At 44.9% G+C, this 12,535-nt stretch overlaps 1 protein-coding gene and 1 long non-coding RNA gene across 3 annotated transcripts; both read left to right on the top strand.

The window, feature by feature from the left end:
- LOC135387599 (uncharacterized) lies at nucleotides 1–2,582 on the top strand. 2 transcript variants are annotated; one of them, XR_010421227.1, is made up of 3 exons: nucleotides 1–590; nucleotides 1,394–1,466; nucleotides 1,954–2,582. It is a non-coding gene; the product is annotated as an uncharacterized LOC135387599 (long non-coding RNA). The 2 variants fall into 2 exon arrangements; XR_010421226.1 differs by having other exon boundaries at nucleotides 2–590; nucleotides 1,394–1,454.
- A 5,222-nt stretch (nucleotides 2,583–7,804) lies between these two features.
- On the top strand, nucleotides 7,805–9,815 carry LOC135389087 (nucleolar protein 58-like). The gene has a single exon (XM_064619052.1). The coding sequence runs from the start codon at nucleotides 7,931–7,933 to the stop codon at nucleotides 9,740–9,742; it is 1,812 nt and encodes a 603-aa protein (XP_064475122.1). The 5' UTR covers nucleotides 7,805–7,930; the 3' UTR covers nucleotides 9,743–9,815.
- The last annotated feature ends 2,720 nt before the right edge of the window (nucleotides 9,816–12,535 follow it).

Below are 12,535 nucleotides of genomic sequence, written 5' to 3'. Positions count from 1 at the left end.
GTCGACAACGGCGGCGCTCGGACATAATATGCTCCGCTTGTTTTCATGGCTTGTTCGCTTCAATACGTGGTTGTTCTACCATGTTGCTGTTGAAGTTCTCTGCCTACGACGTTGGTTGCTATGCGCGATTTCAGTGACATGGCGGGTCAATGACATGGCACAAGAAATGCCGGTGAAGTGACGTCCGGAAACTGTCGCGGCAAGAGTTTCGCACTGCGATCCCCTGCGATTCCGTCAGCCCACTACATTTTGTGCCGAAATTGTATAGTGGGGTTTTTAATAGTGAGTTTTAGTATACCGTTGATAAAGTTATCGTCTCTATCGGAACCAATCGCACTCGTGCGTGACTCAGAATCTTATCCACTGATTGGTTCCGGTTGATACGGTGAGACGCTAGCCACGTTATCAACGGTCTGCTAAAACACTCTAATGAAGCACAACGAACACGACAGCTTGTTTATAAGATCAGACGTGCTTAAATGCATGCAATGCACAGCGGCACTGACAGAAATTAATCATAATCTACTCACAAGATATTGCTGTAAATAAGTTGCAAGCTAATAAAACAGGTGGAACACATTGCCAACTTGGTAAGCCAAATACGTTGGGTCTTTAATACATATTTTGTCTACTTCCAGCCATTTTTAGCCAGCCAGCCATCTTGCTGACAATCTTGTGAGCAGGTTATTTCTCCCAGTCCCACTTTGCACTGGATGTATTTATGCGAAAAGGGAATTGGAGTAGATATAAACGTAAGGTGGTGTCAACCCATTGTGGTGACATGCTGCACGCCTCCTATACCCTGCGGATAATTTCGAGCACCTGGAATTACCTCTAGTTGAGATTAGCAGCTGCCATATGTTTGTTGAGTTTCTCTCGTCGTGCTGGGCTAGCTGCTGCTGCTGTTGTTGTTTTCTTTTTGTTTTTTCATTACATAGCAGTGTATTTGTCAACCGAGATTTAGTTCCTACGTAGCACAAGCATTGTGGCAGTGCCTCGTTGTGTGTGTGATGTGTTCTTGAGCATTCTTTTCTGTAACTGTTTGTTCTCAATTGTTCCACAATATCTGCAACTATCTCATTCACAGGCTGAATTAGCTGGTCACTGTCTACACCTTACAGCACCTGCTGCTGCTTGTTTAGTGCACGTGTCACAGCCTTGCAGGTTGCGAGAGGTTGCAGGGCACATATAACAGAGATGGTTGTTGCAAAGCAAATGAGCGTAACACAACTAAGTTGGAACTTGGCAGGAAAAGGAAAGACGATTCTGAAGTTTCTTGCAACAAGGAAAACCTGCAAAGCATGCTGTTAAATATTTACTAATATTAAGAACTTTAGCACAGTTTTAAGTATATTCGTTGACTCTTGTATTACATCATGTTCTCTTCTTTTAGGTCTTGCAAGAAAAGACCACGTGCTTGGATGGCCAGAAATCGACCCACAGTCCTCCAATATGTATTATCATGGGTGATACATAATGTCATGTTCAAAAAAAATTATGTATTTCTGCATGATAGATTATTGTTGTCCTCATCCTACATGTTGCGTATTTCTAAATTCTACTAAATGCACCCTGAAACTGCTGAGAAGAGCCTAAGCTGACATACATTGTTAGGTGGATTTCAACTCTGGTTCCCCGATACAACCACAGGACGATTTTGTCTTGGACGTTGATGTTTATTGAACCAATATTATTTGGCATTATGTTCGATATCGACTGTATCAGGACGCATTGTTACTTTGTTTGGTGTAACTTGCTTTCTTTCTCCTTGGTGAAACAATAACTGTAGATATGCAAGTATTCTTTCGTCAAAGAAAGAGTACTTGGATACTTCTTAAAACAAATAAGATGTATTATTGCAAAACAAAAAATTATTGCTTCTGTCTCGGAGCTCATTCAGTTTGCATTCTGCACGATGGACATGAGTGATGAAAGGTATTGTCTTTTCCACAGTTGGCCCACGGTTCAAGCAAGCCTTCTTCCGTTTCTCTGTCGTAGAAAGGAGACAGGTCCTGCAGTGCCTATGCGACCATGCCGAAGTGGAGTACATATTTCCCGAACAGTCCCAGCATTTCAAGAATCGTCTCACTACGGTGCTCAAAGTCATGCGCGAACATCCCAACAAGTCAGTGACGGAGGTCTCGCGCTTCCTCGGATTGTCCAAGTCGCTCGTATATAGGATGCTCAAGGACACGGTTATTCGTGTCAGGAGAAAAATGGCTACCGCACGGAGATGAGGTTGCGCTGGTGGAGGGGGGAAAATGGTCCGTGTGCAAAGCAAGCAGCAGTGGATTTGTGCAATTTGTTGGTAATTATTCTTGGTCACTTACGGCACTTTCATATAAATGACCAAGCATCTGGAACTCAGCCAGAGGAAGCTGTTTCGGCAATTTAGTTCGTTAGGCTCGCAGCTTGTGTTATGTATTCAACGTCGAAAGCTATTGGATGCAGGTCATCTGCAAAGAGGCCTTAGGTAAATTCGTCTTCTTTGAGGAGGGAGCTCAACTCAAAAGTGGGCCCCCCTACATGAAGGCATATGCAGCTACCTAGAATTAGTTAATAAAAGTTCACATTCTGCTTCATTGTTCTTGTGTTTTTCCACATCATTCACATAAGTATGCCAAGTGGGTACAGCATTCACTCTGTGGTAGCTACAAGGTCAGGCTAAAAACTTGGGAGGTGACTGGTTCAATCGAAGCACTAACTGTGTTGACAGGGCCAGGTTGCATACTAGCCTCTCCAATATCCCACTCCTTCCTGCTGTCCCCTCCCCATTTGTCCACGTCTGTATGCCACTCATAGCCACAGTACCGATGCGGGAAAGAGAGTGTACAGGAACAGGCACGAAAAAAAAAAAAACTTTTTTTTTTAAATCTGTAGATGCACTATGCACCAACTAGGTGCAAAACACATTGGGAATGGAACCGTGGGATCGTCTTTGTAACCACATAAATACAGACTGAACGAAAGAAGCCGCGTCATACAGTTTTCTGGTCGTTGATGCAGGTTATAAGTAGGGAGTGACTTTTTCGGGTTAAACCCGATTCCGCCCGGCTTTCCCCCCCCAAACTGACCTCCGACCAATTCGGGTTAAACCCGATTTCTCCCCGAATTCCGGTCACTATGAAATCCTCAAGTGACGTTTCCGCAGAAGACGAACAAAGGTCGCCACGTGTAACACATGTAAGAATGGGTCACTTACGTTCCCAGCAATACACCCATGTGTGTCAACACTGTCTATCCCTTCGGGGATTACCGCTGGAAGGTCACGTTCCCCCCCAAAAAAAGAGAGATTAGGGAGGACTTAATATACAAGGGGAGAAAGAAAAACACCCGATAGCACCCGAAGGCACAATTATCGCCCGATTTCTCCCCGAATTACAGATTTAAAAATAACGCCCGATTTTTACCCCACAATCTGAGAAAGGTATTTAACCCGAAAAAGTCACTCCCTAGTTATAAGTAGGCTTTCTCATTTTCAGCAATTATATTTTCCGGGGAATTACGAGGTAGGGCAAAGACAGGTGACAAAGAGTAGTATCCCATTATCTCGTGATGTTATAAGCCAATTCAAGCTTGAATCACCGTAATTTGGTTTCACACTCATTTTTTTGCCACGTTTCGGGAGGTTTCAAAAAATATGTTTTGCAAAAACGAGAAACCCTAGCTGTATGTGACGGTGGTGGAAATAATCTGCTGACACACTTGTTGGTAGATTTGTAAAAATAAATGAGGCCAGATTCATACGCTAAATTCTTGCTTGAAGCAAAGTTTATGGTGGCAAGGATTTTAGAAAAGGATGCCATTTATAGGAATCCGTGACATTTGCTAGTTGAAGAAGCAAGATGACAAGGTGAGGAGTTAGCGCAATGCAGTAGTGTGAATCTTTAGGTAAGGCATCATATAAGAGCTTCAAAGACAAAGAGGAAACTGCATACACACTCTGTCCCCTAGATGTGCCATTCCTTTGCGGTCCAGATTAACAATTCAACACCGACACATAGTGGATTCCAGAGTTAGCGCTACACCTCTAGTATCTCTCTTTCAAGTCTCGAAATATACCCGCTCCTACAAGCTGGATCGACTGACAACCACGCCCGTTTACATAATCACACAGGTTGCCACTACATATGTACAGCTGGCATCAGAGTTAACTTGAACGCCATCCCGGCCTGCCGACCCGGAACGGCAGAGGGTGTTTTCGTAATCTGTTTACAGTTGGAGGGGTGACCCTCATTATGAAGGCGTTTTCTGTGGAGATGTGCCAATCGAACCCGCGAATCCTCCAATCCTAGAGAAGGATTCGAGATTCGGGAATCCGAATGCCAGTGCCCAAAAAGGGCGAATCGAATCTTTTGAATCCACCAATCACGTTTGTTTGTTTCTTTTTCAAATTGGTGCCTCTGGAGTCCGCCAAAAGCCTCTTTGGCCGACGGGTGTTTTCTTGTTTGTTTGTTTGTTTACATTGGTTTAGACTGAAAGAGTTCAGGCAGGAACTGCTAAATCAGAAGTTTAAAAGTAACATGGTTTTGTTTTTGATAGTTGCTTAGTTTTATGGAAATAATTCAGACGTGAGAACTTATGTATTTCTTGTGGTCGTTGAACAACGTGTTAAATAAATTATGTTTAAGAAGAATTGTACAGGTATACTTTCTCCTAAAACTGCACTATTATTTAATGTATTATTTATTTAATTTATTATATTAATTTATTATTTATTTAATTCAGCCTCGAGAATTCATGTATTTCTTGTACTCGATTAACAATATGTTAAATATATGGATATATTTTCTCCCAAAACTGAAGTTTTCTTTTTTTCATTAAACAAGTGTATCATATTCTCCTTCAAAACACTTTTCAGTAGATGTTCCTTTTTTCGTTTTTTTAAACTCTTTTTAAAGAAAGCATTCGAAAGATTCGAGATTCGTAACATTCGTGGATTCGCAGAACCTTCCTTGGATTCGGATCCGGATTCGTAAAAATTCTGGATTCGTCCCATCTCTAGTTTTCTGCTAGGTGCTGCCAGGTTAGCTCGCTTTCCGCTTCGCAGGCTGGAGCGGTGTTCTAGTTAACTTTGACATGAGCCGTACCGCAAATGCTCTTCTGGTACACTGTGGAATAATCAGGGTGATCATGTAAACCGGTATGGTTGTTGGCTGCAGTTTAAGGCCACCCAAATAGTATAGGAACAGGTGCATCGGCACTTCCGCAGCTTTCATTGCGGATTATGTCAGCATCGTGTCATTACTCAACCTCGAACAGAGTACGTGTGTGCGAAAGATTTTTAACCTGTGTTTTGCGTCCCAATAAACAGTGGGACTAAAGCCCAAGGGGAAAAACAATGTCGGCCCAATGTACAGTGTCAGACTAAAAGTTCTGGGCCCGACCTACGTAAATGATGACCGGGCCAAGGTCGGGGACTGACGTTGGCCTAACGCGGCCCGACTTAATCTGCTGGAGGTTGGGCCAACGTACATGCCCGACCTAAATGACATAGGACGTAGGTGGTGCCAGCATAAAACCGAGATTGGTTGCAGCTCGGGGTCTCCCTGGCTTCACGCCAGCCAGCAATCTATTTTTATTGATGGGCCAACCATGGGCCCCACAGTCATAGAGCAGTATAGGACCGACGTTGGATGAACGTTATTCATACTCAATTGTCTCGCGGCATAGGGTAACGATTTATCATTCTTTATTTGTTGCTCATATTTCCCACAACGGAGAGTGAACACGCCGTATTAAAGCACATAAATTTCCCACAATGAACACGGCGTTTCAAAGTGCAAAACACAGAGAGAGGGGGAGAATCATAAAAGCTTGCAATATGCCCGAGACCACTATAGAATCAAACAGCTCACAAAGAAAAGTAATTGCATTTCTCGTATTGCCAACTCTAGGTAGGGACAAGCATTTCTTTCCTGAGGAAGAACAAATAAGATACATAGGTTATCTCGTGAGCTTCCACAAATTCAATAGTCCTGTTTGCGTGTGAGTGAAAATGAAGGGTGAGGTGTCTAAGTTTAAGTCGACACGTGCACAAATAACACCGAAATGAGGAATTGCTGGTTGTATTAGTTCACCATGAAGATAACGTCTCTGTTTCTTACTGCTTTTGGTTTGAGACATTCACTTGGCCAATCGAAAGTCGAACTTATGCAGTGCTGCACCATTCTGCATTTCCATGTCACCAAGGAAAACCGAGATCAGACCAAGCTTTGCAAGAGTATGGCTGCCCAACCTAGCCGTGCTTGGCAAGCGCTTCGCCAACGAGCTCATTCTTGGTATTTATCTGCTCCCTGGCCGACGTCTTGCAAAACCTCCCTCTGCCTATCACTATGCAACACTGCGCCAACGTTGGCTTGTCGAAAGAGTCGTTGGCCAACTGTCATCCGACTTTTTGTCAAAGCGTCTTTTTTTTGTTTCGAGTAGCAGCTGCATTGTTTTCGGGTTTGTTTGCAGTGAAGGGCTGACATTGGTCCGCCTATATTATGCAAAACTCTCAATAACCTGCCCACAAATCACCACACGTCATTCGCCAACAACTGTGAGCAACATCATAGTGACGTTGGTGCAAGGTGCAGTGGCCGAATAAGTCACATGCCGACCAAGAACCGACCGCTGGCCGACGGTTGGCAGTCAGCACTTTCCACTTGGGTAGAGAACAGGATTCGGTTTAAATCTCGTGATATGTTTTGCTATTACTGAAAAAAAGAGTGGCTGTGCATTCTTTTCGGTGAATCTATTTGCGTTTACCACCCGATGTTGGCCAGACGATGCATGCCAAGGCTTTAACAACACATCAACAACGTGTCAGGGTGTGCTGTGGGGCCAGCGTCCGTTGACCAACATACTCTATTAGTGTCATTGGCCCATGCTTGTTTCAATCATTCTTGGCTGATGAAGTCGTTTGCCGACCGACTGCCGACGGCTGGCCGATCATCGGTAGTCAGCATTCCCACTGAGGGGAGGGGGGCACGGGGGAGGGCAGTCCCCCCTCCGGCCCCGACTGAAGGCACGTCATAAAGATACCTTCCGGAAGAGGAATTCGCTTTGGGACGACAGAAGAGAGAAGGAAAATAAGAGGGAAAAAGGGAGCGCAAATTTCCCACTGTTCCCCGCCAGAGCCGGAAAGAGATGCCGGCCCTGAAAACATACATTGTTGGCTCTCTGGACCTGTATCTTTTTCGGGGCTCTTGTATGATGCCCTATTCAAAGTACTAACAAGCCCAAATATTACATATATGCGAGCGCGTTTGCACCCACGGAGTCTCATATGCCCTCGTTCATATCAATTCACACCAGCAGAACGAATGCAAGAAGGAAATAGAGAAAACATAAGAGCAATTACAAGTATCATATGATCCTACCTTTCATATGCACGTGCAGCAGCAACTTCACTGTCCTTTGCGCAGTTTTGAGTTCAGTGGGTATAACGCATATGAACGGTGTGTGCTTGACACATGTAGCAACACTAAATGTCTTTCTCAAAATATTTTACACTCACATCGATGTCTCTGCGCCGGGTTGAGTTTCCTCGTTGTCAAGTTGTAGCTAAATCATCGCACGAACAGCAATACTGGCAATACTACCAAACTCCGCGCGGTTGAAAATGGCGCCGGCGTCTTCTTTCCGTCGTCTGCAACGCGTTCATTTCATAACAACACCTAACATGCGTTTCAACAGTGTAAATCAAGGTTTAAAATATTTATAAATGTTGTAATTGCGGTTACATTTGCTGTGTTCGTAATCTATAATAGTGAACCGGCCAGGAAACGTCACGACCACGGCGGTCACGACTGCATTTTACGCATTTCCGCACTTCCGTATCCGCCGTTTCGCACGCCAACTGTTATGGCTGCTTTCGCTGCATCGCACGTGTTGTAGTAAACTTTTCGTATTGTTTTGTCGTGATTTCGTTGTTCGCGTCAAGATGTTGGTATTGTTTGAATCGCCTGCGGGCTATGCTATCTTCAAAGTTCTGGACGAGAAGAAACTTCAGGCAACAGACAACCTATACAAAGACTTCGAGACACCGGACAAGGCTTCCCGCGTCGTGAAACTGAAGCATTTTCATAAATTTGAAGACATGACCCAAGCCCTCGCAGCCGCCACGTCCGCTATCGAAGGCAAGATGAGTAAAAGCTTGAAGAAAGTCTTAAAGAAGGTAGTTGCAACCGAAGCACACGAAAGTCTCGCCGTTGCAGACGCCAAGTTGGGGTCCGTTATCAGAGAAAAGTTCGAAATCAGTTGCGTTGCCAACTCGTCTATTCAAGAACTTATGCGGTGTATTAGGTCACAAGCCGAAAGCCTTATTACAGGTCTGCCTAAGAAGGAGATGACAGCCATGGCACTCGGCCTTGCTCATAGCCTCTCTCGTTACAAGCTGAAGTTCAGCCCCGACAAGGTAGACACCATGATCATTCAAGCTGTGTCTTTGCTAGATGATCTTGACAAAGAACTTAACAACTACATCATGCGATGTAAAGAATGGTACGGCTGGCACTTCCCTGAACTTTCCAAGGTAGTCACGGACAATATGCAGTATGTCAACACAGTCAAAGCCGTGGGAATCCGTACAAATGCTATCACGACAGACCTCTCCGAAATCCTGCCCGAAGACCAAGAAGCCAAAGTCAAGGAGCTCGCTGAAGTATCAATGGGAACCGAGATTTCCGAAGAAGACATTCGAAACATTCTCCATCTGTGCGAAGAAGTGTTGCAGATGAGCACCTACAGAGCGCAGTTGTATGAGTATCTCAAAAACAGAATGATGGCTATCGCTCCCAACCTAACAATATTAGTGGGAGACCTCGTTGGGGCTCGGCTGATTTCACACGCCGGCTCGCTACTAAGTCTCGCAAAGCACCCGGCATCCACGGTGCAGATCCTCGGTGCGGAGAAGGCACTGTTCCGTGCACTGAAGACTAAACACGACACTCCAAAATATGGACTCATCTACCATGCACAGCTGATTGGACAGAGTACACAACGCCTCAAAGGAAAGATGTCTCGAATGTTGGCTGCCAAAGCCGCCCTGGCAACAAGAGTGGATGCTCTCGGCGACGAGGGTACCAGTACGGAACTCGGTCTCGAGCACAGAGCCAAGTTGGAGTGTCGGCTAAAGGTACTCGAAGAGGGCGGAACCCGTAGGATAAGCGGTACCGGGAAAGCGAAAGCGAAGTGGGAGCGGTATGAGAACAAGAGTACCTTCCAGGAGTACCACAGCGGGGCTGACTCCACGTTGCCTACGTCGGCGCAGAAGCGGAAATTCGAGGATGAAGCCGCGGACGAAAAGCCTACGAAGAAGGTGAAGGTTGAAGATGGAGAAGAACAAAAGCCAAAAAAGAAGAAAAAGGTCTCCACAGAAGAGGAAGAAGAACCACCTACCTCTGGGAAGAAAAAGAAGAAGAAGCTTTCTGAAAGTGTGGATGAAGAGGTAGCTAGTGAAACGCCAGGAAAAAAGAAAAAGAAGAAGAAAAGTGAAGCCAGCAATGGTGAAGAAGCAGAGGAGGAGCATGTTGAGGTGAAGGTAGAGACATCGGGGAAGAAAAAGAAAAAGGTGTCAGAAAGTGCTGCAGTAGAGCAAGACACAGAAACACCTGGGAAGAAGAAAAAGAAGAAGAAAGCTGCAAGTACAGGTGAAGAGGAAGCCCAAGAGGATGAAGTGGTGGTCAAGGCAGAGCCTGTCACCCCAAAGAAGAAGAAAAAGAAAAAGTCGAAGCAGACAGAGGAGGATGAATGAAGCAGAAGCTTGGTTTAAGAAAATCGTCTCGAAGCGAGATGTTATGCCAATAAAAGTCACGTTATCATTTTTACCTAATGTGGTCAATATTTTCATAGTGATTTGCACAGCCAGAGAGGTACGAAAGTTAAATCGATCGAAATTGTTACCATGGGAAGTCATGCCGTAGCATTCCTGAGAAGGAATTCGTGGTTTATACGCGCAATTAAACAAGAAGACAGATGAACGAAAGACGCAGGACCAGCACTCGACCTAGGAGCATACCTTGGCAAAATGCTCATGCTCAATGTAGCGAACGAGTTGAGCATGGGTGAGCAAACGCATAGTTGAGCGGGAAGTGAGTGGGGATATGGAGTAGCTGAGCAGGGGGTGAATGACAAACAGAGACCTGTGGTGAGCAGTAACGAAAATCTCCAAACTACCGCCTCGCAGCTGCTACACAGAGGAATGCGATATACCAAACAAAAATTCACACTTGTACGCATGCTCACTCATGCTCAATGTGACGAATGAGTGAGTAAACTCAGAGCCAAGCTGGGAGTGAATGAGCAAATGCTGATCTCAGCAAGGAGTAAGTGAGCAAAGGGAGCGGGGGTTGCAAGTGCTGACCTCTGTCCCACAATTTCCCACTTGTCCTCCTGGGGACAAAAAGTAGACACCAGCCCCTCTTAAATCTAGTCTGTCATCTCCTTTCTAGACCTTCTCACACTATCTCAATTCAACAGTGATTTCCTTCAGCACCTGTCTCTTCATGCAGTCTAAAGGCATTTGCATAGTCCTCCATAGCTCCCAAAGTTGGGTGAAATCGCTTAACCCAGCCAACCACCGCTTAACAATCACTTATAAACCGATGCGTTGACAATGCACTCCCGGCCCCCCGCCTGTTGCGACAGATGTCCTCATTGGCTCAACCCACTTCCAACAAATTAACTCTTTACAACTGAGATATCAACTGACAGTTTCCTTAGATTCCTATAGACATAACCTTAAAGGTCTCATGTTGGAAATATGTTTGTCAAGATTCCAATCCCCTCTCCAGTCACCCCAAAATCGTGAAACCTACCATTATTAAACCTGTCCTTACCTCGGCGGTCAAAGCATACTACAAACACTCATTACAAAAAGTGGTCCGCCACCAGATACTGCACCTACGAAATGGTGGATGTCAACTTAATGCCACCTTGCCTTGCCGTATGCAACATTAATGAGGCACCCTCCTCACCACCCTCCTCCGCAGCCCATACCTCTTACCGTTTTACCATACCCATCTCTGATCTTGTTGCATCACATGGTATCCACATAGCATTCTCTGTCCTCAACAAACTATCTAGCCTCGAAACATTCCAAAGACCTGCATCACGTTTCATCTGTCGCAACTACACGAACAATGATGAAAGATGAAAGTCACTGAAAAGGTTAGCTAGCTGTAGGGATCGAACCCACATCTTCTGGATTGCCGGTCCAGGGCTCTACCACCACCACCAGGGATTCCCCCGGACGAGCAGTTTTCATGGAAATACCTGGTTAAATCCTGTTTTTCCTTATATGAATCGGGAGGTAAATATCGGGCATAATCGAGTATAACCCTGAAAAGTCAGGTCCTACTCCTAACTACAGGGTGTTCAAAATTGGTAAAGCCCTGGACCGGCAATCCAGATGATGTGGGTTCGATCCCTACAGCTAGCTAACCTTTTCAGCGACTTTCATCTTTCATCATTGATTTCTTAGGCAATTTGAGGCTTTGTTTCTATCTGTCCCTTCTATATTGTTCCAGCCTCAGAACATCAGTTTATCTCTTGTACACCACCAACTCTTTCCGTTAATGCAGAAGCTCTGCTGATGATTCTATCCCCTTAAAGTGTGGAGGTTCACAAGCAGGCCAGCCGGCACCCATACGAACAACCAACAATATAAAGAAAGACTCAACTGACTCTGAATTTTCTAAACGTATCAGTAATTGCGCTAATTTTGAACCAAAGTAGTCTAACACCGTTGTCACTGTTTCTTATAGCGGTAGTATATGCACCTCCTCATTGAACCTGCAGGTATCGAAAATTCTTCTGGACGCATTAGTGTACCGTCCATCCTTGTAACAGAACTCTTCAAACACATTCCAACCTTGAGCAGCGCAAGATTTTGGACAGCTTTCCATGTTTCAGTAATACAGGGTGTTCAAAATTAAGCTTTCACTAGCACCTTATAAATAGGCGAACAAAAGAAAACTGGTGCTACTTTTTCTGTTCCTTGAGTAAGGAACAAGTGCTACATAATTAGCAGCACCTGTTTCTTACACAAGTAGCGTAAAGTTATCATCCGGTTTCCTGTCATCGCTGTGTTTGCGTAGCGCCCGTGAAAGCTTAATTTTGAACACCCTGTAGTTAGGACCTGACTTTTCAGGGTTATACTCAATTATGCCCGATATTTACTTCCCGATTCATATAAGGAAAAACAGGATTTAACCAGGTATTTCCATGAAAACTGCTCGTCCGGGGGAATCCGAAGTCATCACAACTAACACACAACTTTGGAAACTGTGTATTATGCCGAGTAGACCAAAGATTTACGCCTGACCCGGCAAGATTCAACCAGAATTAGGCTGAATCAGGTTCGGTTCAACCAGATTACACCCGAATTACTGGAGCAAAACATAACTCAAAATTTACCCCCCCCCCCCGGATTTTGCTGGAAAATATAACCCAAAAAAGTCGGGCCCTAGTTATAGTGCTCCCAAAGGCGCGTCTGGTGAAATGTGGCCGATCCTTTCCTCCGGATGTATGTGTATACCACTGTGGA

Source organism: Ornithodoros turicata, chromosome 3 (genome assembly GCF_037126465.1).
Source record: "Ornithodoros turicata isolate Travis chromosome 3, ASM3712646v1, whole genome shotgun sequence".
Classification (NCBI taxonomy): domain Eukaryota; kingdom Metazoa; phylum Arthropoda; class Arachnida; order Ixodida; family Argasidae; genus Ornithodoros; species Ornithodoros turicata.
Note: the sequence above shows the minus strand (reverse complement) of the source record. Positions and strands in the feature narration are given on the sequence as shown.